We start from the raw sequence: 26815 nt of genomic DNA on the forward strand, positions 1-26815 counted from the left end.
GGGATGGTGCAGGGACTTGCCCCAAATGAGTTATGTCATGAGTTACCAGATATTCTGGGAGGCACCCGGTGCATCTTATACTTCATCTCTGTCCTTCTTCAAGTCGTCCTAGAGATCAACCTGATACAGCAGTAACGGCGAACATTACCGTTCCTCTGCTACGCGCCCAGAGTTCCTCAAAGCACTCATACATCTCCTCTAATTATCACAATTCTAGAGGTAAATACTTCCATTCCCACTTTACAGATGGAAAAACTGAAACACAGAGCAGTTGGATAACCCAAGATCCAAGCATTTGCTCCCTCCTTAGATAAACTGGATTGCTCCCAATGACCTGTGGTTAAAGCCCAAATTCCTGAACATTCACACCCCTACTTGTTACTCAAACCTTCCTTTCCAACTTTCCCTCAAACCCCCAGAACGCTGATCTCCCATGAAACACCTTCCCACTTTTGTGCTTGTCCTAAAAAACAGACGTGGCCCAAAGGCAGCCACATGTTGCATGCAAGTGTGGCTTTTGTCCAGATTTAAATTTGGCAGAATTTACAAGTCAGATTTCACATTAAAAATCACAATTACAGCTACTGAGACTTCATTTAGAAATCATTAGATGTCATCAGAAATCTGCAGCTCTGCAGCCAGGCCTACATTCTGATTAGAAACACTCAGCTGGAGCAGAGTAGTGATGGCCCTCCCTGGTCGGGGCCAAGCTCCATCCAGTTTTCAGCTGCCATTAGCCACACACAGTATGACTCGTGTGACTTGTATGCCTTGCTTATTACTGACCTGATGCCTAAAGGCCTTTGCCACCTTGCCCTAAAACCATCTTTTACTTACTGAAATCTCACCTAACCACCAAGACCAAGCTCAAATGCCATCTCCTCTAATAAATATTTCCTAGTTTCTCCAATTCAGTTTGGCCTCCAGCCTCTGAATTCCCTCAGCATTCTGATTATGTATTGCGACACATCACATCCGGGTCCCAGGCAGTGTGCACGTGCCTCACTAAGAACTATGTAGAAACTCTGAGGTAAGGTTAAATAACCAATTCTGTGATCTTAGGCAACAAAATGTCACAGCATCTAGGATTCGAGCTCCAGATAACCAAAGGAGAGAAGTGACTTGAACACATACACATACTTTCATTCTCTTCATGCCCCTTCTGTCAGCCTTCTGCTTACAGAAAAATCATGGGACAACTTAATGGATGTGTTGTTATTTTTTTAATAGAAACCACATCACTTCCTTTGTTACAGCAATAATGAGGCAGTAATTCAAGAAGGTCCCAGAAAGCTTTTTCATCCACAGAGTAACAGAAAGAAAAACACCTTCACCACTCACGCCCTTGGTTAGCTTTTTCTTTTGATCTCTGTTCCCCTACCCAAAATAGTATGTTGCTTCCAGAATGGGATTCTGCCTTCAAATCTTGTATGAGCCGGGAGATTAGTCTATCAGCTTCCCTTAAGAACCGAATGGAAGTCCCTAACTCAGCTGAGAAACCTGGACAAGTCTTCTTTGATTTCAGCCTCATCCCAAGGCCCATGAATGTTTTCTTTAAAAAGCTGCAGGCGAATGAGGTAGAAAGGGCAGAGACAAGAGATGGAAAACAGCAGAAGGGCAAAGAGGATGGCTCCCACAGCACTAATGGACAGCAGGCCTCCCAAGGCTGAAAATGCAAAAAGCAGCGTGACACCCACATAGCTACGGGGAGTACATGCCTTCAGTTTCTTCTGCAACATGGGCCACAGGGCAAAAATCTGGATGGCAAAAGTCACCATGATGAAGGCATGCAGGGAACGGGGCAGGCGCGAGGCAAGGCAGACAGAAGCAAAGATGGCCATGTTCAAGGACAGCGTGCTGGATACAATGGCAGCATTGGCGCCATAGTCGAAGAAAATGAGGTGGCCCAAAAGCATGAAGACTGACATGGCATAGATGGTGTCAGTGCTGACAGACTCCGTCAGGGTCTTCAGCACTGGGGAAAAACCGTAGGTGAAAGTAACGAAAACCAGGGCGCTCTTCAAGTCAGCCCACCGGGTCCGCCCACTCTTCTTCCGTCCTTCACCTCCGTCAATGAGATCGAACAAAACATAGCCAATCAGTGAAGAGGCCAGGCCGGTCCCAAAGAGCCACTGGGGGGCCAGAAGGCCCTCATCCATATACCACCAGATGACCACAAACACACAGACGCTGCACAGCTGCTGTATCACCACGCTCGACTCGAACACCACGGCCCAGTACTGGTACTTCCGGGCGTGGATGTTTTTCCGGAGCTCTTCCAGGAAACGCCGGTCCACGTAGTTATCGGGAAACGGCTGTCGCTCGTACAGGACCTTCTGCCACTTGGCCTCCTCAGTGTCAGCTACAGGCTGGGTCCCCATGATCCTCTCCCTCAAGCTCAGGCCAGCTCGGTCTCCCTCGCAGAAGTCCACGTGGTTCTCGTTCCTTACAAAGTTCTGAAATAAGACCTCTCTGGAAATCCCATGCCGGGTGGTGGCTGACACTGCACCGACCTGCCTCGCTTGCAAAAGCGGCAACCCAGGCTAGGCCAAGTTCCTGGAAAAAGACACACCATGAACCTCGGAAAGCTGTGAACCGTCCGGGAAGAATAGGGTTAAAGTCAAAGCAACCCAGTTTATTAGAAGTCTGAGCAACATGTGTGCGGTGGCCATTTAATAACCGTGGACATTCAACCTCTGTTTCAGATTTTAAGTTATAATCCCACGGATGATAACAGACATCTGGTAGCTAGTACGTACTGAGTGCCTACTCCGCGTCAAGTGCCTTCTGGAGCTTCTTTCATTTAATCCCCGCATGCTTTCAAGTTAGCATTAGCTCCACTTTAGTTAGTAAACAAGAAAAAACCCGAGATTCGAAGTGCTTAAAGTAACTTTAGCCCAAGTTAACAGTGATAAACACTGGAGCCAGATTCAAACCAATGTCTGACCCCAAAGCCTGGGCCTCACATCACGTCTCCCTCTAAACCAGTTAGCTCAGGGGTTCACATATCCCTGAGGCTTCACCCAAAGCCCTCCCTGTCGCTGTATGCTTGTAGCTGCACTTAGTGCAAATTTCTAGGGATAGGATCCAGAGCTTTTATTTACGGAGTTCTCAAAGGCATGTGTAGAACGAAAGAGCGAAAGAAAGAACGAACGAAAGAAAGAAAGAAAGAAAGAAAGAAAGAAAGAAAGAAAGAAAAAGAAAGAAGGAAGGAAGGAAGAAGGAAGGAAAGAGAGAGGAAGAAAGAAAGAAAGAAAGAAAGAAAGAAAGGAAAAGAAAAGAAAAGAAAAAAGAAAAGAAATAAGGTACCAGTCTAACGACAACTGCACAAAACAAAACGGTATGGGCTCCAAGGTTCATTCAACCAAAACCAAGGACTCAAAGATTCTTAATCCATTAACTGAGCGTAACATCCTTTAAAAAGTTATCACTCCACTTATAACGGAAAAACTCTTGGGAGGTTCGAACACAGCGACCCCTTTTTCACAATGAAAATTTAAGAGTCAGAAATACCAGGGTCATGCTGCAAGTCTGCGAAGAAAATTCTTATTGCCGACCTTATTTCTTCCATAGAGCCCGCGCTAGGTTTTGCTTCACAAGCGAGACGAGACACCCTGGGAGCCCCTCTCACTGCAGCAAGGACCCCGGCCCAAGGAGCTCACGGCTTCGCCCCGGCTGGAGGATCCGCGGCGCCGGAAAGGGCAACGCCCCTCCGTGGGGCCGGGGGTCGGGCAGGTGTCCCCGGGGGCGCCCCACTCCCCCTCCGGGGCCTCCCGCGCCCGCCGCCGGTGAGGATGGCGGAGGAGAAAGAGGCCCGCAAACACGGACTCCCGCTCGGAACCCACCTGCCCGCAATTCCCAGGGCTGCGCGGCCGGGAAAGGCGGCCGCCCGCCTCCTTCCCCATCCGGGGCGCCGGGGGTCGCGACGGCGGCCGAGCGCTTCCGGGTCCGCCACAGCCTCCGCGGCAAGAGCGCCCTTCCCCGGCTAGAGAGACTGCGAGGTCGCTGCTGCCCCCTCCTGGCTGCTCAGAGGACCTCCCGGCTCCCCTCTGAGGACGCACCGCTCAGAGTCCAGGAAAAAGCCAGTCCCCAACAGAAAGACAGGATTTGGCGTCCGAACAACACCAGGGGGAGAGGCTGGGCTGGTAACGAGAGATTATAAAGCCTACTTTTACTGAGCTCCGGTTACTAAGGCCCTCAACTAGGGACTTCCCATGCATCCGTGAATTCACTGGACACATACAGGTACTGTATTAGGTGCTCCTGATACAACAGTGAATGAAGACGACAAAAATCCCTGCTCTCCTGGAGCTTTGTGTCTTGTGCATTGACCTGTAAAGTGATGATAGATCTCCTCACAGAGGACAAAATTGAGGCTCAGAGAGGTTGTGATGCGTCCAAAGCCACACAGCTGAAAAACGGGTTCGTCAAGATTAACATCCAGTTGTCTGTAGCTTCCAAGTGTGGTTCTCTCCTCTTTGCTGCCTAGAAGGAATTGGGGTGGAGGACACTGTGGCTGAAAACAGCCGGAGACTGAACAGGAGGTTGCTGATGTTCAGCTGACTTCGTAGAACTCTCAGAGGATGCATAAACAGATGGAAGTAATAAAACAGCAAAGGGATAGAGATAGTAGAATACAAGATATAGGGGGCACCAAAGTCAGAAAACCCGAATCCACTTACTAGCTGTGTGACTTGGCAAATCATAATGCCTGAGCTCTGATTTTCTTCGTCTGTAAAGTGGAGATAACACTATTTACTCTTGGAGACTTTACGGGAGACTCAAAAGACTCAAATATAAATCATAAAAAATGTTTTGGAAGTGCTGGCATTTGTAGAGCTGCCATTAGCCGACTTTGGTCCTGGTTTTGATGGCAATGCTCGAACGCAATAAATTCTGCAAACCGATCTCTTTCCATTTCCCTCCAGGTTTCTGTGCCAAAATTTGACAAGATCCCTTGGCTTAGTGAGGCCAGCCGCAGCAACAAGCCACTGGTGCTCAGCCTTCCCAAAAGGTAACAGCCCAGCCCCTGAGGGCGAAGGTTTCAACAAAGTCCTCACGGAAGGTGATTGCTGGGGCAGTTCTCAGAGGGGCAGATCTGAGAAACCCAAGATGAGAGCTCTAAAACCAGAAATGGCCTGGGTTTCTCGGACAAAAGTGGGCACTGAGGATAGTCTTGGCAGGGGGACTAGCTCTTGATTAACCTCCCTCTCTGCAACCATCACGCAGCAACACGGAAGAATTTTGCCCGTGGATAGCGTTCTCCACACTCTTCCCTCCCCCTCGGCATCTTACTTTTTCTCCTCAGCTTTCGTTTGGAATTTTCTAATTTTAACCACCAAAAGTCTAGAACCATACATTTCTGTCTTTGTAGAGTAGCAGCTGCCTGTGTAGAACTTTGAGACACTCTCCAATCTCACCAAGCCTGACACGTCCCAACAAACTGCTATGGAACATGTTTCTCTTTTTCGAAATAGGAGGTGCCTGTGTGTTAGCAGCATCTCAGTGCCGACACGCGGAATGAGCGGGCTTCCTCACTCCTCCTGCATTTTTGGTCCCTGGGTGTGGTGATATACCCAGCTCTGGGGAGGGGAAGGGGGAGCGTGAGGTAATGTGGGGCTGAATAGTGAACGGGAGCGATCAGAGGGAGAGTAAGGAGAGAGCAGGTCAGGAGGCAACTTCGAAAGCACTTCGTAGGTGAAGAGGGCCGGCTCTCTGGCACGTGCGACAGTTGGCTAGGAAGGTTGGAGTCTCGAAAGGAGTTTTTCCTCCTGTTGGTAAGGGTCACATACCTTCCAGCCCAGAGATAAGCGACCGCCATGAGGGACATTCTCCCCACATCCCCTGTTCAATAACATGTACCTTTGCTTTATCTGCTGCCCTTTTTCAAAGCCACAGTCTCCGCAAAGAGACAGATGTGTGTGTTTTCAGAGCACCTATGAAGTGCTTGTTCGGATCTGCTATTTTTACTTTGTATCTAAACTCTAGCTCCTGTCTTGCTCATGTGAAATGGCCCGTGTTTGACATCTGATTAGGGTAGCAGTCCACCATTTCCATCCCACCCTCCTCCTTGTTCTCATTAGACCTGCCCCTGCAGCCAGAAGTAAAGCCTCCCTGGCGGGGCTCTCTCACCCCAGCTGTCTTAGTCCCTGACTGTACAGTTTGGGGTACCTACAGGGGTAGGGGACAGGAAGGGGGCTTGAAAAAGGCAGACCCAGAATACAGCTGTGTACCCCCCAGGGCCTGTTCCCTTTCACAGCCGGGTCCTGGAGTGTCAGAAGGGCCAGACTATTGGCAGCCAGCTGGGAAGGGAAGGGTCAGTTTTCCCTCTGGCCAGCTAACCTCAAGCTAGTCACAGGGAAAAATGACCTAAGCGGTCAGCGAAGCTCTACTCATTTCTAAACTGGGAGTATTTGGGCAGCAATCTCAGCCCTTTGGAAGAGAAATGATGCTTCCCCACCTCCAAAGACGCTGACTGGACAACAGCGGTGTGGTGCCCTGAGCCTTCAGGAAGACAACAGGAATACAAAGTCTTTGAAAGAATGGTTAGTTTGAGTAGCACCAAACAATTCTTCAAGATCAGCAACTCTTTCTCTGGCTAAAGCCCTGGGTTCCAAGCTGTTTATTTCCAGCAAAACCCTCTTCTAAGATCTCGGTAAGAAAGTTACACATGTGCTTTAAGTATTAACCTACTTTGGGACGAGCAGTTCTAACATGGAACAGCCTAAAAAAGAGGCAGAAACAGCTAGCAAAATGTACTCAGCGCACCCCCATCCGCAAACTCCTGAAACGCACCTGCAGGGCTGCAGAGGGTGAGGCCCGGCTCCCGGCACCAGTGCCTGACCTGAAGCCAAACTCATCGTCAGTCTCGAGAGCCCTCAGGTCACACTGAGCCCCTACTTCTTTGAGATTGAGTGCTAAAGCAGTTCTAAGGTGTCTCTTGGTCAGCATTTGCGTGTCAAGCTCAAGCCAGGCTGTTCACAAATCAAACAAAAGGCAGCAAAGGAGCTGGGTCAGACCCACCTCCCCTGCTCTCCCAGGGCCCAGGGAAATGGTGAGGAGAAATGAAACCATAAATGCCTCGGGGACCCCAAACTCCTTTCACGTGCCCATGTTGTAAATGAACAATGAACAATGAAATCTTTCCTCATTAGAGAGGAGAGGTGTTCCTGGCATTCCGAGTTTCCATTTCTGGAATGCCAGGGGCATGCACAGCGCTGCATACACAGGCAGTTTATGATGTGCAGGCCCCCTGCTGGCCTTGGCCTCTTACACTGTAATAAAATGAACCACAACAGCCGCGAGGCAGGTCACACCTGTGAAGAGAACAGATACTATCCATGCAGCTTCACGGCTTCACCCCCTGACTAGAAAGAAAGAATGTTCCAGAGCGGTTGATGGAAGAATATGTTCCACGGGAAGAAATGAGTGGATTCAGCATCCAGGGACACAGACTCCAAGGAAGCAGTCCAGGCATGAAAAAACCCTGCACTTACTTCTCATAAATAACTTCTCCATAGGTCTTTTCAGGAAGGAGATCTGGGGGCATTTCACCCATTACACATCTGCTTTGATGAACAATTTTTTAAAGCATTTTGTTTCATTTCATAGAGCAAGTGTGAGTGAGGGAAAGGGGTAGAGGGAGAGAGAGAGAAAATCTTAAGCAGTCTTCATGCCCAGAGCAGAGCCGATGCAGGGCAGGATCCCAGAACCCATGACCTGAGCCTAAATCCACAATTGGACACTTGGGACGCCTGGGTGGCTCAGTCGGTTAAGCGTCCAACTTCGGCTTAGGTAATGATGGGTCTGTGGGTTGAAGCCTCACGTCAGGCTCTGTGCTGACAGCTCGGAGCCTGGAGCCTGCTTCAGATTCTGTGTCTCCCTCTCCCTCTGCCCCTCTACCATTTGCGCTCTGTCTCTCTCTCAAATATAAATAAACATTAAAAAAATTTTTTTAAAGAATTGGACACCCAACTGACTGAGCTACCCAGATGCCCTGAACAATTTTTTTTCTGCCTTAATTTGTACACTGTCTCTGACAGTCCACAAGTGGCATTGGTTAGTTCAATACAAACGGGACAGAGAAGCCAGAGTGACTTAAAAGGGCAAAGCCATCTTTTAAAAGCTGCCAACTGGCCTGCACCCTTTAGGACTGGGATGGAAAACAACTTCTCAGGGAGTCCCTTGGTTTATCTCAGTTGGAAAGGAAAAAAGTGTCCTTTATTCTTCAAGTTTCTTCTGGCTGGTCTGAGACTCCAATTGACATAAGACATATTAACAAGAGAAAATCAAACTTAATTTTTTACATTCAGGAACCCACATGAGGTTCCAAAGACAGTCACGCCAAATGAGGTATATATGTCATCCTGAACCAAGGAGAAGGAGGCAGGGGTTGGGGATTTCAAAGGGAAGGAAGACAATTCATAGGAAGAATGGAAAGAGTAAATGTTTAGTAAACAAATGTTTGAGGGGCCGTCCAGAAACCATGAGACACGGAGACGAATTTTAACAGACTTTGCCAAGTTCCTGCCTGTCTGCCTCCCTTAGTTCATATTATACTGTAGGTATCTATGGTGACTGTGCTCTTCCTGGAGCAGGGTCTCTATCTAAACTCTTTTAGGCGCTTAGGGGGAAAGTCAAAGTTTCTTCCTGAGTCTTTTGGGCCTTGACTGTTATCAGCTCAAAATAATCTACGGGCCAAAGTGGCACATTTTGGGCTGCTCATTTGGACCCCGGCATCTCTGAAACAACCAACAGCTTGACTCTTCAAACCAGAGACTATGATCTAACTAGCTCTTGTTTTGATTACTTCAGGTCTCCTCACGCCTCTGCATTTCTGGTTTCATCTAAGAAGGATATGCATTTGCCTATTTTGTTTCAAGTTCCAGATGTCTTATCTAAGGTACTCAATTTTTTTTTAATTGAAAAGAAACCGTTAGTGGCTCTAGGATGACATAGAATGTAAATGTAAAGGCATTTCCTGTGTCCTTAGCAGATCGTAAGCCTGGAATGTCATCACTGTCCCATAGATATTCGCCGAATGAAACAAATAAGCACCACCCACTCGCCCCACCTTAAGTGAACCAGCACTGAGAATAAAGGTTACAATCATCAAAAAGCGGCGGGGGGGGGGGGGGGGACGGGGGGGCGGGGCAAATCCTATTGGGAAATATGCCCCAACGCCTTCAGGACTTCTCAGCTGGTGTCCAGAGCCAGTCCCAGTGTCTGGAGCCTCTGACACTGTCCCATCACCGCCCTGGATCCCTCATGTGTCCCACCTACAACAACCTACACCCGTGAACTTTCATATTGTCCTCATGTCCCCTCCACCTCACAGAAATCAACTATGACCGGCTGCCAGGCGACACTCCTATATGCCACCGCCCAGAGGGTTCCTATCTTAAAGATGCGGGTGAAGTCCGCGGCGCCCTGAGACCCAGGGAGAGAGCTCCCCTGGCGTCCCAACAGTTTCTCAGCTGAAAAGTACACGTACCCACGGGGCGGCTGCTAGCGTGCCAGGGCGGGATTCCTGAGCACTTGGCACAGTGCCCCACTCGTGGTGACGCCCACCGTGGTGACAGCTCCGCTCTGCGAGCCACCATTGGGTCGGCCCTCGTGTCAAGAGGTAGACAGCCGCTTACGGAGCCCTTCTTCTATGGTTGAGCGCAGATAGGGAGAGGAGTGAGTCAGATACGGCCTCCGCGAACGGTGCGTGGACGGCACAGGTGCACGGCCGCCAGCAGAGGCGGGCGAAGTCCCCGAGAGGCGAGGCTGTGGGAGGGAAAGGAGGGGTGAGCCGACAGCGCCAGGGAGTGGTTCCAGAGGAAGTGGCGTCCGCATGCGATCTGGAGGGTACTTCCACAGTGGAGGGAAGCGCCCGGGGAGCAAAGACGCGGGGCCTGAGCGTGCAGGAAGGGCTTGTAAACGTCAAGGAATCAGGCCGCAGCGGCGGGCTTGCAGGGAAGGGAACCAAGCAGACGGGTGGGTCCAGCGAGAGGGCAGCGGGGCCCAGGGCGAGGAGCAGCGAGGAGACGTTGCAGGTTTTCGGCGCGGGACCGACAGGGACAGGGCTGTGCTTGAGAGTCACGGCACTAATCCCCCAATACGCTGGACAGGCATGTAGGTACGAGTGACCCCATGACATGCGCCGGGGGTTCTGAGCGGGGACAGGATCCACCTGACAATTGCTGCAGAACCGGCAAAAAGCCTTCCAGTCACTGTCTCTTTGAACCTCTCATGTAGACAGCCTTTCTCCGGCCACCGAGCGCCTCCTCATCCCTCGTTTGCTCTGAGCCTCTTCCGAGGCTTTAAGACTCTAAGCCCCAGACCCGCTGGCCGGGAAAGGCGGGAGAGGAAGGCGTTGATAACGACCGGGGCAGGTGGGAGGCCAATCTTCTGCAGGGCTTAGAATTCGTGCCTGCAGTACTCAGAAGTGGCCACTAGGAGGCAGGCAAGAGCAGGCTGAGCCAAGAAGGCCGGTCTCAGGCAGCCCTGGGGGATCACAAATCCATCACTCCTGCGGTGAAAGCAAAACGCCCCCGCTGCTCCCGCTCTCCTCCTGTGTCTGCGTGTGAAACACAGTTGCCAGTTGCCCCTACGGATTACAAAGGCAAGTAGGTGTAGGGAAGACAAATTGGACCTTTTGCCGTCTTAGGGGTTTTGGCTGCGCCTGAGAGTTAAGTTGATAGGAGAAAAACATATAAATCTATTTAATATACGTTTTACGTGAAAACAGGAGACCTCGCAAGGAAATGAAGACCCAAAGAAGTGGCAAAACCTGAATGTCTTGTGCTGTGTTGAACAGAGAGAGCCAAACGCGGGAAAGTACCTAAAATAGACGGGGAGGCTAAAGGAAGATAAAAATTATTTCAACGAGGTCTGTGTGCGCAGGATTGTACAGAGTTGGCCACCACCCCGGGGGGGGGGGGGGGGGAGGGGGAGGGGCCAGCACGTGTTCCCTGTGAGGTGAACCCGGGCTCAGCCCGCAGCTGCTCCTTTCTGGAAAGAACGTATCTGGTGGGAGTGGAATGCCCTGTGGACACTCTACGGCTTCTTTTATCCTCTAAATCAGGGACCCGCCAGGAGGCTGCGTTGGCCTTACAGCCAGCTAGGGGCCCTGGCCTCTGGGCACAGGTGCAAAGGTCCTGCCAACTGGCTCCCTTCCTCTTCCAGTCACAGGTCAAAGGGCAGAACCCTGAACATCCACACTCCAAGTGGCCCTCCTGCCCTGCCCAGGGGCAGTCCTGGAGCAGATGCCGTGGTCTGTGTGTCTGGAGCAGTTCTCACTAAAGAGAGACAGAAAGGAAACAGAGGCTCAGAGACTGAAAGACCCGGGAAGAGGAAGACAAACAGCAAAACAGAAACAGAGGTAGGGAGGGGGACAAAATACCAGAAAAAGGAACCACAAGAGGAGAGGCAGAGCTAATAAAGAAGAAAAGTAGAAAATGAACACAAAGAAAGCAGCCTCCACACGGCCCCATGTAAACATCCTCCTTGGAGCGGGGTCTTTACAAGGCACGACTTTCACCTGCCATTTGCAGGCATCCACTCGTGACTTCTCCAGGTGCCGTGGGCAGCCAAGGGTATTCCAGTAGCTGGACAACCGAGGCCGAGAGGTCCTTGCTCAGAGCTCCCTGCAAGGCAGAGCAGACGGATCGGGCCATCTGGGGACTCCAGCTGGGGTCCCCCTGGGACCCCTTGGCCTACTTGCTGGGCTGGGTGTCACCGAGCTCAAGTTCTTGGTTACCAATGGAGCAGAAAATGCCACCCCAGTCTCTCCGCGCCTGCCCCCCACTCCCTGTCTCCTCTCTTTGATCTGGGTTTGCTGTTCTAGCCTAATGAGTCTGAGTCCAGACAAGAGCAGTACCTCTTTTGCTTTTAGCGGACCTGTGACAAAAAGCCCCCGTTAAAGACACTGTAGCAGCAGAGACTCAGCTGGGAGAATGTATAGGAGGGCAACTTACGGTTTTCCTACCACCAAGGACTCGTTTGAGTGTTTCTTTCTCACTGAATCTTAAATTTTGAAAGCTTGTGATCACCACGGAAACTACTTTGCATACTCCTAGGTCCTTTTCCTCTTTATATTGATCAAGCACATGTAACAACAAAAAATGATTTTAAAAATGACACCACTGACCTGAAATAAAACCCAAAATTAGTAAGTCTGGACAGTAGGTGCACAGTTGTTGACAATATTTCATGTATGTTTGAAATGTTTCCTAGTCAACCATATGAGTGTTTTAAAAACCATATTCAGCTTTATTTTGGGGGCGCCTGGGTGGCTCAGTCAGTTGAGCGTCCGACTTCGGCTCAGGTCATGATCTCGCAGTCCGTGAGTTCGAGCCCCGTGTCGGGCTCTGTGCTGACAGCTCAGAGCCTGGAGCCTGCTTCGGATTCTTTGTCTCCCTCTCTCTCTGACCCTCTCCCGCTCATGCTCTGTCTCTCTCTCTGTCAAAAATAAATAAACATTTAAAAAAAATTTTTAAAACCATATTCAGCTTTATTCTCTAATTGAGATGGCTGTTATCAGATAGCAGGAAAATGTGTAATTATCATAGGGTTTTTTTTAATATTGAAAATACCTCTCTGATCACCACCTTTTTCAAAGAGATGTAGGAATCATTACGCCTTCATATGGGTCCTAAGAGTCCACTTTGTCCCTGAGGAAAGATGGTCTTCATTTGACCCTTTATCTAAGGAAATTCTGACTTACTGAAACTAAATACATGGGCTGACAAGTCTCTTAACCCTTCTGGACCACAATTTCCTCACTGCATCCATTGAAAGAGTTGAACTAGAGGTGACCAATGAGGTGTCTCTCATTTAAGGCAAGAGCAGAAAGGAGAAAAGGAACAGAGGTGTCAAAAGGCAGGAAGGTTGGAGGCAAATTTGTCAGTGCTCCTCAGACATGCTTCTGATAGCTGTTTCTAAAATGACCATCGGGTGCTTACATTTTTGGTTTTTGTTATGTGGAGAGGTACGTGTGTGTGTGTGTGTGTGTGTGTGTGTGTGTGTGTGTGTGAGACACACACAGAGAGAGGGAGAGAGAGAGAGAGGTGGAGAGAGGGAGAGGAAGGGAAACATACTTTTCTGTTTCTTTATCAAAGATTCAAGGAGGCCAAGGACTTGGGGGATGAGCCAGAGCTTAGGAAACTCACCAGATATTAACCTCCAATATCAGGATGTGTCCGGTTGTGAAATGGGAAGCGGGGCTTCTGGGCCCCAGCCCAAGGGTGCTTCATTCCTCAGCCGGGCTACAGAAGGTTTCTCTCACTTTCTCATCACAGCTTCCATCTGCTATCCTGGGGCAGCTGCCTGGAAAATGAGAACCCCATTAACATTTCAGAGCTGCTTTTCTTGGTAGCTCTGACTCCACAGATGACATAACCAGGGGCTTGTGCTCCGAACCACCAGACAATTCACTCTCCAGTCCTGCTACTGCTGCTGAGCTGGCCTTAAGGAGACCAAGAGTGAGAAGCAGATGCTACAGAAGTTTCCAGGGCTAGGAAGGAAAGCACGGCAGGAAGGAGGAAGCTGGGGCCTACAGGGCATGGAATCCCAAATTGTTTGCATCGACTTCCTTGTACACACATGTGTGTATGTATAGGTGATACTTTAAAACGCTTACAGTGATTCATCCATTCAGCCATCCTGTGTTGAATGCCTACTGTGTGCCAGATTCTGTGATGGGCTCTAGGGATGCAAAGATCTTTGACACATGTTTTTGCTTTTCAAGAACTCTCAGTCTGGTGGAGGAAATAAGCCTATTTAAAAAAAGAAGAAGAAGCAGAAGAAAGAAAGAAAGAAAGAAAGAAAGAAAGACTAACAGTACAAAATGCAACAAAAAGCAAATATGCACCCAACTCGGAGTGCATGGGTGGCTCAGTCAGTTGAGTGTCCAACTCTTAATTTCGGCTCAGGTCATGATCTTACGGTTTGTGAGATCAAATCCCACGTCAGGCTCTGCACTGACAGTATGGAGCCTTCTTGGGATTCTCTCTCTCAAAATAAATTTAAAAACATTAAAAAAAAAAAAAGCTATATCAAGTCTGTGATGGAATCAGAAAGGCAGGCACCCAACTCAGATTAGGGTATGCAAAATGGTAAGAGGGTCAGGAGAAAGACTTTCTGAGAAAGTAACACCGAAGCTATGTCTTAATGGATGAGGAGCTAACAAGGCTGGGCAGGACAATATATAAACCATTTTGTCTTCAGATTCTAGGGGATGACAGTCATCATGGTTATGGAACTCTGCAGTCACATCTGCAGTCGTCATTAACCTGGCAAGACCCTGCTATGCACCTTTGAGATCTCTCAAATATGTTTGTTGCTTGATTTGCGATGAACTCTAATGTAGAAGCCAGAAGTCTGGAAAAGGGGAAGGAATGTCCTGTGGGAAAGACAAGAGTCTGCTTATAACGCCACCAAAAACAAACCTGCCCAAGGATTCTCCCTTTCCCATGCCCACCTGTGCATACTTCCCTAACCCTTTAAGTGCAAATGCCACTTCTTGAAGCCTTTCCCCATTCCTGCTGTGGGACATGGTCTCTTTTCTGAAGGCCCAGGAGTATCATCACTGCTTCTGTGATATCTAGTGCGTCCAACCTTGGATCACAGCTTCAGAGATGCGTCTTAGTCTCAGAACTCACAGATGGGAGGGAGGGAAGGAGGAGCCCCCAGAGGTACCACCCCCAGGGTCTCAGGGAAGATCTGGCAGAAGGTGGAATCTGCCAGAAGCCCAGAAGTCTCTGTGTCTCTGGCCTCTCTCACTCCCCACTCCCCATACCAGACAACAGTCCACTCTCAGCTAGCCTCAGTTCCCCGAACCAATCTGATGGGTCCTTCTTCCCTGCTGTTGTGGCGTTTCCTGGGTTGGAATGCCCTCCCCACACCTTGTTCACCCACCAACACCTACCCCAGAATTGCCTGCTCCTTTAGCCCGTCTCAGCCATTCCCTCTATGCCCCACCCCACCCCCATCCAGGTGAGCTCTATGGCTTTTTTCAGTTTCACTGTGGCCTCAACATATTTGTCACCACACCCTCCACACCGTGTGCTTCCTCGAACACAGTCTGCCGAGTGGTAAGCCCCTTGAGGTCAGAAGCTGCGTGTTATTTGCTTCAGGGACCCCGGTACCTAATGAATGGACAAATGAATGAATTTGTATTTTTCCCTGGCCTTCCTTAGGGCCAGAAAATGTCTTATTCATCTTTGTGGCCCCAGCCCAGCACCCTCCACAGGGTGGCCTCACAATAAATGTCTGTTGTTGAATGAATGAGTCGAGTTGTTCACACTCATGCTTTAACATACCAACCCACAACATTGTAATACTCAGTTGATTCTTTTTAAATGGCCTATAAAAATGAAATGTATTTTAAATATTTGTCAAAAGAATCCAACTTTGTCCCTAGTTTTCAGTCCTCAAACCTTCAGTAATAATGCCTTGTCCAAACGCTTTATGTCTCTCAGAGGACGAAGCCACTTGTGGACCAGTCCACTGAGGGTCTTAGGAGCGCACCCCAGGTACCCCCCTATGCTGCATAGTTGTATTCCTCCTCTTCCCATTTCCTATCCCTCCCGGCAGCAGGAAGGGGTCAGGGCACGGTGTACACACACGTACTAACAGGTCAACAGACAATCAAATGACAGGAAAGGGTGTTAATTCATAGTCATTTTCTGTTTGTCCCTGTGACCCCTCTCCCCCATATTATACACGTTCTATGAACCTGCCTCGTGACTCTGAGGTCAGTGTGAGTGAAAAAGGGAAAGCTGTGCCTGTACTACTGTATGCAGGGGTCCTGAGGTCACTGACTAGTCTGTGGCTCATCCCCCTGCCTCAACTCTTTCTGAACCTACCAGCTGCAGCCAAGCCTGGACTCCGTGTCCACCTGGGATGGGGCTGAGACCAGAGACTCCCTCTCTGTTTTATGGAAGGAATAACTGTTACCTCTCTTACTCCTCCACCCCTTTCCCCTTCTTTGCTGCCCCAGATACCCCCACCATTTCCTTACCTCTCTCTGTTTCTCTCTCTCCTCAGGCCGGGAGGGACAAGAGTAACCCCATGCTGATCAGAAGCAAGCAGCTATGCTCCACATGTCAAGAAATAAAAATGGTAGGTCAGTGGGATGACAGAAGGAGCTGGGGCATCCCAGGGCACAGCAATACCCCTTCCCCACCAGAGCCCAGTGATGCGAGACCATGCTTTCTGCAGGGAAGACCTTGATAAGGGCTGCAAGTAAGTACCTGTTGGCCCTGGGGGCACTATTACCTGACACGATATGATAAACCCTCCCCATTTTCAACAAACCAAAAGATAAATTAAGGCAGATGAGTCAGAGGGAAAGAGATGAGATGAGTCACTTTACTTTGAGATCCTAAGGTAACCTCACACCTATAGTGGTTCAGGAGATTATGGAACTTCTCCCCCCTCAAATTTCCCCAACACAACACAACATAACACAACACAACACACACACATACACAATCTGCCTCTACCATTACAGTCATGAAACAAGCAGTTTAATCTTTGGGTCTATCAGTTCAACCAGCACCTCAGCATAAAGGCTAAGGAGAGATTCTATAGTACTTTCTAGCTAGTGGGAGGTGTCTGTAACTGGGGATGCAGAATGGTGGGGAATGAAGGAGTATTAAGAAAAGAAAGAGGAGGGGCGCCTGGGTGGCTCAGTCCATTAAGCATCTGACTCTTGATTTCGGCTCAGGTCATGATCTCATGGTGCGTGAGTTCCAGGCCTGAGTCAGGCTACGCGCTGACAGTGCGGATCCTGCTTGGGATTCTCCCTCTCCCTCTCTCTCTGCCCCTCCCCCCCCAACAAAAATAAACTTAAAAAATCTTTTTAATTAAAAAGAAAAGAAAGAGGACAGCAAGGGGAAAGGGAGGACACAAGGACAAAGCCCTACCATCTGTCAGAGTTGCCGCAGAAAGAGGCCTGTGTCCGCACCGTGTCCGCACGGATGCCATACAGGTCAGAGTTAGGACTTGGGTCGGTTTAAGAGTTAGGGTTAGGGCCATTCCGGCTTGGGTCAAAGGTTAATTTCACTAAATGATTAGGTTTAGGGTAGGAGTTGAGCAGGGTCTCTACAATTCTGATATCCGATGATTCTCCTTTGACTCTGGGCTGATGTGCAACAAGAGGAAGGGCCAGGAGTGGAAGACAAACAGGTGACAGGTGACAGGCTCCTTCGACATGTTAATGGCGAAAGTGCTTTGACTACTGGGATATGAAAGAGACGGCAGTTTCCTGAAATTTTTGTGTGGGATTCGGAAATGTAACTGAGCTACCAACAGAAGTGTATCTGAATGTTACAATCTGTGTTCATGTTCTACTTCATGAGGATCACAGTGTTCAATGTTAGCACCACCAGAATCTGGGAGACTGGGATTGGGACTTCTCCTGGTCTTATTCCTGGAATCACTGTGTCCACATTTAGAATGCATTGACCCTGGGGCCCCAGCCGGCTTGGCCAGCTGGCTCACTTGGGACTTCGGCACAGTTCTCTTTCTCAAGACCTCTTTGACCTTTGCCCTTGCCCGGACCTGACTGGAGTAGAACCACACGCTGTGGTTTTACCATTTGCTGCAGATCCCCAAAAGAAGGACCTCAAACACGAAAGTCAGAACCAGTGCACACACATCTGGTAGGAAACTATAGAAAGTTAGAAATGAGCATGAAATATCCCTGCTTCACTATGTGCAATAGAGCCTCAAGCTCCTCCTGGGGTTGGGAGTACTGCATAGCTGCTGGAGTCACTGAGACCCCCACCCTCCTTTCTCAGGAGGGGGTTGGACATAGATGCTGGGGTAGATAGAGAAAGAGTCCTAGAAATAGAAGCAACTTCCTTGACCTGATAAAGTGCATCTCTGGAACACCCACAGCTAACGTCATACTCCATGAAGAAAGACTGGGTAGTTTCCCCTTAGATCAGGAACAAGACCAGGATGTCCGCTCTTGCTACTTCTGTTTAACGTGTATTGCATGTTCCAGTTAAGGCAGTTAAGACAAGAAAAAAAAAAATAAAAGGCAACCAGACTAGAAAGGAAGACATAAAACTATATTTGCAAATGACATAATTTTATATACATAAAGTCCTAAGGGACCCACAAAAAACAATTAAAACTAATACATGAGTATAGCAGAGTTACAGGATACAAGATAGTATACAAAAATCAATTCTATTTCTATATATTAGCAATGAACAATTCAAAAATGAAATTAAGAAAACAATTCCATTTACAATAGCATCACAAAATTAAAATACTTAGGAATAGATTTAACAAAATAAATGCAAGACTTGTACATCAGAAGCTATAAAATATCATATAAAGAAATTTTAAAAGACCTAAACAAATGGAAAAAAAACCATAATTACAGATTGGAATGCTTGGCATTGTTAAGCTGGCAATACTCCCAAATTGGTCTACACGTTCAGTACAACCGTTCTCAAAATCTCATGAGTTTTTTGAAGAAACCGACAAGCAGATATTAAAATTCATATGGAAATGCAATAGATGCAGTATACTTAAGACAATCTTGAAAAAGAAGAACAAAGTTACGGGACTCACACTTCCTGATTTCAAAACTTACTATAAAGCTACAGTAATCAGGACTTTGTGGTACTGGCCTAAGGATAAACATATAGATCATGGGGACAGAATTGAGAGTCCAGAAATAGACCCTTACATTTTTGAACAGTTAAAAAAATTAACAGGAGAAAATCAAATTTAATTACATACATCCAGGGTCTCCAGAAGAATTAGAATAAGAGGTCCCAAACAGCTAATTTTTAACAAAGGTGTCAAGACAATTTAATATAAATGTAATTTACATTTACATAAATTAATGTAAATGGTACCTAGACAACTCTATATTCACATGCACAACAGTGAAGCTGTGCCCTTCCTCACATCATATACAAAAAATAACTACAAATGGATCAAAGACCTAATTGTAAGTGCTGGATCATAAACCTTCTAGAGGAAAACAGGTAAATCTTCATGACCTTGAATAAGGCAATGGTTTCTTAGATACGTTACCAAAAGCACAAATAACAACAAAAATACATAAATTCAACTTCATCAAGCTTAAAAACTTTTTTGCTGCAAAGAACACCATGAAGGACATGAAAACACAACGCACAGAATGGGGGAAAAAAAATGAATCCAAAATATACCCAAAAAAACCCTATTTACAACTCAACAATAAAAAACAAACATCCCGATTTCAAATTGGACAAGAAATTTCAAAAAACATTTCTCCAAAGAAGATATATAAATGGCCAATGAACACATGAAAAGATCCATAACATCATTAGCCTTTAGGAAAATGCAATCAAAACCATAATGAGATATTATTTTATATCCACAAGAACAGCTGTAATAAAAAAGTGGACAACAACAAGTGTTGACAAGGGTATGGAGAAACTGGGACCCCCACACATGGCGGGAATGTAAAACAATGCAGCTGCTTTAGGAAACAGTTTGGCAATTCCTCAAACTGTAGAGTCACCATATGACCCACCAATTCCATCCTAGATATATACACAAGAGAACTGACAACATATGTCCATACACAAACTTGTACAAGGATGTTCATAGCAGCGTTATTCATAATAGCCAAAAAACGAAAATACCTCAATGGTCTATCAACTGATAAATGCATAAACAAAATGTGATTCAAACCATACAATGGAATATTATTCAGCCATGAAAAGAAAGTACTTCTATATGCTACAACCTGGATAAAGCTTGAAAACATTTTGTTATGTACAAGAAACCAGGCAGTAAAGGCCACGTGTTATATTAATTTCATTATATGAAATGTCCAGCATTGGCAAATCTATAGAAATAGAAAACGGGTAATGGTTGCCAAGGACTTGAAGAATGAGTGCTAATGAGGACAGAGTTTCTGGGCTGATGAAAATCTTCTGGAAGTAGATAGTGGCAATGGTTGTCCGACTTTGTGACACTACTAAAAACTACTGAGTTGTACGCTGAGATGGTGAATTTTATGGTGTCTGGATTTACAAAAAGATTAGCACTAGAAAAATATTAAAAAAAATAAAAGCATAAAGTGGATGAATACCGAAAACAGAAAAATCCTAAACAGGACCTGGCATGTATAAACTACTAATATACCTGCATGAGTACCCCACACCAGGAGCTCAACTATTTAGTGTGGAAGTAATGCCTACTGAAAGTTATGGTTGTGAGTCACCAGGGGTATCCGCCTAACTTTTATGTAAACTGTCTCTTGCCACTTCTCTGCTCCAAACAGCTGAGCTTCCCCTTAAAACATCTATTTTGTAGTCCTTCTGTTATCTGCGTTGTTCTCTAATACACACTTTCAAGAGTAGGATGTCAAGGTGAACATACTGTAGGAAGTTAGAGGCATTCTCTAACATATGTAAATTAACTGGTTTCAAAAGTCTATGTAATTCAGTTCATTGAAACAAATACATATTGATTGCTTACCATGGGCCAGGTGCTTAGGCTATGAAGGCAAAATAAGTAAATAAAAGAATAAGACATAAGCCTTGCCTTTAAGGAACCAACAGACAAACAAATAATGACAATAAAATGATGAATAGAAACAGAAATGGACCCGGTGGGCCGAGCATGGAAAGTGGATATCCAGGAAGTCTTCCAAGAAGACCATGCAGGGTTTTCAAGACTGAATAGGAGTTGACCACATGACGCACTTCTTCTCAGGGACAAAATGGGGGAGCCCCTGTAGCCCACTCATGCATACAGTAGTACTAGCTGGATTTAGGGGCTTTCGAAAAGGGGTCATGCTAATCAGGAGAAGGTAGAGAGTTTCCTCCATATTTCTTTGGAACGGAGCCAACTTCAGAAGAAACTTGGAAAACAGCAGTGTGTCTCCTTCATTCTCATCCCTTCTATGTATCTAGAAACCTCTTCTCAGGTTCTCACCGAAGTCTTTGCTGCCCTCACCACTCCCAGATGCTCCTGTTACCAGATCATTCCTTCTTCCCCCTCCCCTCACTTTCCCTCAACTAAAGAGTTACAACAATCTGCTTAAATACAGTAGGTGCTTGGCATTTCTATAGATTTAATATTCAGATTTTTCTCCATTTGCAAGCACTTCTGAAGGTCCTTAATTTGCAGTTTTGTTGTGTCATAAGTTTATTTATTTTTTTAGTTTTGAGAGAGAGAACGAACACAAGCAGGGGAGGTGCAGAGAGAGAGGGAGACACAAAACTGAAGCAGGCTCCAGGCTCTGGGCTGTCAGCACAGAGCCGGACATGGGGCTTGAACTCACAGACCTTGAGATCATGACCTGAGCCGAAGTTGGATGCTTAACCGCTTTACCACTTAACCGCTTAACTGACTGAGCCACCAGGCACCCTTGCTCTGTCATGAATTTAAATCGCAAGTCACTCAATGAGTAGCCCAGCTGAACATCTGCACTCACATTTTGTTACTGTCTTTTCATTGTCATGGCTACAATACCTTTTGAGAAATAATGGGGGGAATATGATTCTCAGTGAAAGCCTGAGCCCCAAAAGAAAACCAATGTCTAGTGCTAGTAACAAACCTGGAAAAGTTCAAGAAAATAATGTCTTAATCGGGAATACTGTAACCGTATAATTTATTTTAGTCCTATGTGAAGGACACACTTAAAACTTTCCAGTGTGCTTCAAAGGGGGTTCATTCATTCACAAATTTGATCAATAAATACTTCTTAAACAGTCACTGTGTTAGAACCTGGAAGTACAAAAACAGAGACATGGTCTCTGCCCTGGTGAGGCTGAAAGTCTATGAGGGAAACCAGACATCAAGCAAGTAAATACAATAAAAACCTTAGGAATATTCTGATAGAGGAAGCCTAGGGAACAGTGAGAATGGAAGGCAGAGGACTACCTAACAGTGGTCCGGGAGTCAGTGGTGTCTGTGAGGGGCTGTGAGGGGCTGACAGGTGCTCTGAGACCTGAGGGATATTGGAGGTGAGCTCCACGAAGAGAATGGGAGGGTTTACCAATCTTGAGGTTTCTAACCTTAAAATCTGATAACCTGGGAAGAGCATAGACCTTATGAGTTGTGGGTAGGTGATCCCCTCTGGTTCATTCATGTCACAAAAGAATATGTGAATGATTCTAATACTAGATACAACTTGAGTTTGCTAAGGTGGTGCATTATTTATTTAAATTGGAATACAGGTTGGGGCACTGCTCTAAATGAGACTTTCTTCCTCAGGTACAACCAAGAACTTTGATAATCCCTCATAATCTGAAGCTATCCTTTGAGAATTTAATGAGTCATAGGTAAGTCTAAGATTTCAATCTGGACATCATTTTAATTCTTATTACATCAGTTTGGGGACACAGGACAGTGGATTGAGAAACAGGAAGTAGAATGTTCAGGGAATGCTTAGAGAATAGGCTTCTTGACCGGTTTCATTTCCTGTTTAAACAAGATAGTTAGACCAAAATCGTTGTTTTCATCCTTTTGCTTGAACAACTATTGAAATTATGGTGGAAAGTATAATCTGCCTTTCCACCTCCCCAAGAACAGTACGAGGGGGAGGAAAGAAGATTCCTTTGGTAACTCAGGCAGAACTGAGTACACATTCTCCATGCAGATGACTTCTGTGTTGAGAAGGTATGGGAGACCCCACATAATCTGTTCTCAGTCCAGGACATCCTCTGCTACTTTTTACTAAAAAAAAAAAAAAAAAAAAAAAAAAGAAAAATTGCTGTCATCAGTTTGTGTGGTGGTCATTTGCTGCTTTCTTAACAAGGTCAAGTACATAAAAAATAAAATCCAGTCAGACTTTTGATGAGTTGGATTTCAGGGTGTTTTTTTTTCTTCTGTATTCAGCTGTCAGAAAGGGAAGAAAGACTCCATTTTTACTTCATTAAAAAACTCAAACTGCAAACTCATCCTGGATAAGGCACCAATATAGGTAGACTTCCTTTACAGTCATAGTCAGATTTAATGTGACTAATCAAAAAAGTTATATGTGATCTAATGACAATCTTCAACTTTTTTTCCCCATATAGAGGGAAATAATATGGGAAAACAAATAGTTGTGGGGTTTTTTGGTTTTTTTGTTTGTTTGTTTTTGGTAACCCTATGTTGGACAGCAGTAGATGCTATGATTCCTTTTATGAAATTCACTCCAAGCTGAGATGTGGACTCAGAGGCACGAAGCCCATGTCCTGGGTGCCTGGCCCCAAGAGATATGGTCAGGGAGGAAATGGGTAGTGTATTTGAACTCGACAGGCTCCAGCACTGATAACACTGACCTACACTGACTCTATACTTTTAAAAGGCTCCTATGAGACCATAATAAAAGGAATTCGACTAAATATTATTTATCAACTTTAAATGGAAAACTGAAATATCTAAAGTCTGAGATTTCTGAGCAAAAGTTTCACGCTCCAATGAAAGAATTTTTGAAATTTGTTGCCCCAGTTTATTTATCTTGCAAGTTTGGTATTTTAAATAAAGTCCCAAATTCCAGAATCATTAGTTGATTTTAAACAATTAGCTGATTTATTCTTTTTGAGCTAGACTAAGGGTTGAGCCAACCCTAAAATCATGTCAACACTAACCTGAAGTATCATTAGGTTGGTCATTTTTTTTTTCAATGTATTGAAGGAAAACAGACCACTTCTGTTTGAGATTTAGCTAGTGTGACTATAAAGTAAGATCCTGGTTCTGTCTGTAGCTTATTAAATTGGTCCTCACAGTTTATGAGTCTCAGGTAGAATTGTACTTACTGAAAAAATAGTTTTTAAAAAGTGACTTTAGGGTGCCTGGGTGGCTCAGTTGTTAAGCATCTGACTTTGGCTCAGGCCATGATCTCACAGTTCATGAGTTCAAGTCCCACATGGGATGAGCTTGAGTCCTGCTTTGAGTGAGCCCCGCTTCTCTCTCTCTCTCTCTCTCTCTCTCTCTCTCTCTCATTCTCAAAAAAAAAGTGACTTAAATTGTAACCATTGTAAAAATTAAAGGATGTGTGTAAAATGGAAGGAACGAAGGAAAGCAATGAAAGAAAGAAGGAAGAGAGGGAAAAAGAAAGAGAGGAAATATTAGTGGAGGGATATATATTTGTTGAATTATAGTGCAAACAAACCTTAAATTATTCAGTCTGACAAATACCACCTTCTGGTTTGCTCAACATGGGTGATAGAAGGGATTTTTTTTCTTAGTCCCACTGAATCCTCTAATGACAGTTGAGTAAAATAAACTGGCCAGATGGGCCATATTTTTGGTAACAAAGTAAAAATAATCTTGGAAAATCTTTGTAGAAATAGAAACCATGAAATGAGTGTAGAGACTTAGATATCCCATCAAAGTTTACAGATTTGTCAGCCTTTAGAAATTAAGCAATTTAATATAGAAATGGTTTGGGCTCATATGCGTTTTGGTCGAGGGTCACTTCCACAGCCTTAGCTGCCGGGAGAAATAGGATGTGGTGAAGACATTTTCTGTAAAATTGGAGGGTGAAATAGGGGATGAGGATTAAAGAATGCATTTGTTGTGATGAGCACCAGGTGATTAAAATAAGAACTTTAAAAAAAACCTAAAAAAAACTGTAAAAATCTGTATAAAATTTTACTTAATCGAAGTTGGATTAACAACAAAGTGTTTCCAAATGGTTTCTGTTTTGCTTTAGTAACACTCAAAAGTAGAGAAATTATCAAACAGAATTATATTGATGGGAATAAAAAGGGATTTTTAAAGCAAAAATACATGAAATGAAATGAGATGAGATGAGATGAGATGAGATGAGATGAGATGAGATGAGATGAAATACGAAGGTTCTAACCAAAATATTCTGCTTTGCACTTGGAGGGTAGATTACTGATCTGGAAGAGTTGTTATGTTTTTCTGGACACTGGAGGATTCTTGGTTCCTTCTGTTTTTAGACCATACATGTTCTGACAGTGAATAAGATATTTTCTTCAATGAAGTTTTTATCAAAATCCATAAAGCAAGAAGAACCTGAGATGCAGCAGCCTCTGGTCCAGTCATCTCGCACTGCGGCCAAGCGGTCTAAGCGCCAGGTTAACAGGTGCCAGACTCAAGACAGCATCTGTGTTTTAAAATGTGTAAAGGTACATTCCTTTCCACTGAGCTTTGGTCACATAACTAATGTGTTTTCTTGCTTCTTCCGAACAGAATGATGAGTCTTCCTCCACCAAAAGCCAAGACTGAATCCAAACATTCCTGTAATGACATCTCAACAGGTTTGCATTTTTAGAGTACTTGTATTGGGGGACATACAACCCCCACAGTAGTAGGATGAAAAGTTTAATCCCTAAAATAGGTTCTAAATTATCTGAACACGTTCCCACTGTCTGCCCCTTTCTCTTTTCACATGCTGCTTATGGCCTTGACATGCTCCCTTCACACCAGCCCACCTGTCCCCTCCCCAGGCTTCACTGGCCTTTATCTATGCCATTTTCCTTCCTGGGTCCTCTCCTTGCCATACGGCCCTGCCTCATTCTTTCTAAAGAGCCCCGTAATCTACTTGCTGAAGAATCTTCATGGAAATGGGGCACAAAGTAGATCATCCCATCTCAGGCAGTCCTAACAGTACCAGTTAATGTGGGGAAGGAGTTGCATGCCCACAACCCTGGAATGGCCTCGCCGAAGGCCTGAACCTTCCACCCCACAGGCTTCCTAAACCACCTGCCTTCTCCTGGCAGCAGCCCTGCGTTATTCTTATGTCCACTTGCTATTAATAGAAAAAAAAGGATACCATCTAACTCCAGCTTCAGTGTTGACCTGTGTCTCATCTTCTAGAGAAGCCAACACTGGGTTGGTGAAGGTGGGGGTGGGTCATTCCTTGGGGTGGTACAACTCAGGGGTTTAGTGCAGCATAGGCTATCATTTTAGCGACTTTATCCATCGTCTCACATGCTCCCGTATTAACTGAAGCCACCTCCAATTTTTCTTTCATTTGATACACACAGTAAGGCAAATCAGGATCACTTTCTTTGCTTATTCAAATGGAAAAGTCTGAGCTCCATCTTGGGAGGCTTCAGGGGCACTAGAGCCAGAACTGCCTGAGAAGGCATCCAGAGCCGAAATGTGAAGATAGAAGGGGTATCCTGCTGGGATGGTAAAAGGTAAACAGCTGAGGCTTGGAGACATTCATGTGAGTGCAGCCAAAGGCTGCCAAGTCCCAGTGAACCCCTTCTTAGGTAGCCACAAATACCGGCCTTGGTCATGGCTCTCATTTAGCCTCAGGGTCTGAAGAGCCTCGAGCTAAGAGCATCCACCCAAGGAAAGAGCACACTCTGCTGTTCACCGGTTCGCAACCACGTCATTTTCTTGAAGCCAGAAGAACACTGGGTGACCGACATGTGCGTCAGGTCACAGTGTTCTCTGTTCCAGTCACACACTCGTTCTGAGTTTACCCTGAACCTGGACTTTTTCAGGCCTGCCTCACAAAGGAGTAATACACACACACACACACTTACATGCCCTTCCCTCAGCAAGAATGTTTATTTTGTAATTCTATAGGGCAGTGCGATAAGATGCCTTTCATCAATTTATTAATGCTGGGAGTGTATTTCAATTACCGATGTAAGAGCCAGACTTTGTGTACATAACATGAGCACATTATGTTCTTGGACGTATTATGGCTCTTGCCCCTAGAGTCCATCCAAGGGCAGCAGTCTTGGAGGAGGATTTCAGGGAGAGTGCTTGCGGAGCTGGCTATGAGCTAAAGCCTGGTGGACCTACTGTGACATCTCTAAGCTTCACTTCGGTTATTCTAACCTTCCCCGAGGTGTTTGTAAAAGCACCAGCCTAGAAGCAACGA

The 26815-nt window shown here is 45.9% G+C and overlaps 2 protein-coding genes across 10 annotated transcripts in view; one reads left to right on the forward strand and one right to left on the reverse strand.

Annotated features, from left to right (window-relative positions):
• Positions 1-26815, forward strand: part of CF1H1orf105 (chromosome F1 C1orf105 homolog) — a 59018-nt gene that overhangs the window by 12062 nt on the left and 20141 nt on the right. For 2 of the 7 annotated variants that reach the window (XM_060643528.3, XM_078441393.2), the window contains exons 2-6: positions 8815-8902; positions 11173-11368; positions 16036-16110; positions 22231-22298; positions 25165-25232. In XM_060643528.3, coding sequence (XP_060499511.3) covers positions 8889-8902; positions 11173-11368; positions 16036-16110; positions 22231-22298; positions 25165-25232 — 421 coding nt within the window. In that variant the 5' untranslated portion in view covers positions 8815-8888. Of the gene's footprint in view, positions 1-4084; positions 4246-4928; positions 5015-8814; positions 8903-9148; positions 9853-11172; positions 11369-16035; positions 16111-22230; positions 22299-25164; positions 25233-26815 lie in introns of those variants that run through there. The other 5 variants (XM_060643529.3, XM_060643531.3, XM_060643535.2 and 2 more) reach the window with 4 other exon arrangements.
• Positions 1205-3956, reverse strand: PIGC (phosphatidylinositol glycan anchor biosynthesis class C). 3 transcript variants are annotated; one of them, XM_060643525.3, is made up of 2 exons: positions 3846-3956; positions 1205-2556 (listed from the first exon to the last, which is right to left on the reverse strand). In XM_060643525.3, exon 2 carries the CDS (start codon positions 2379-2381, stop codon positions 1488-1490), a length of 894 nt encoding a protein of 297 aa, XP_060499508.1. In that variant the 5' UTR covers positions 2382-2556; positions 3846-3956; the 3' UTR covers positions 1205-1487. The 3 variants fall into 3 exon arrangements, with proteins under 3 accessions (XP_060499508.1, XP_060499510.1, XP_060499509.1); XM_060643527.3 differs by lacking the exon at positions 3846-3956 and adding an exon at positions 3558-3810; XM_060643526.3 differs by lacking the exon at positions 3846-3956 and adding an exon at positions 3514-3810.

This window comes from Panthera onca, chromosome F1 (assembly GCF_046562875.1).
Source record: "Panthera onca isolate mPanOnc1 chromosome F1, mPanOnc1 haplotype 2, whole genome shotgun sequence".
Classification (NCBI taxonomy): Eukaryota; Metazoa; Chordata; class Mammalia; order Carnivora; family Felidae; genus Panthera; species Panthera onca.

Excerpts from the sequence above, each read along its gene's own strand:
- PIGC (XM_060643525.3), bottom strand. The coding sequence starts at position 2,381 with ATGGGGACCCAGCCTGTAGCTGACACTGAGGAGGCCAAGTGGCAGAAG.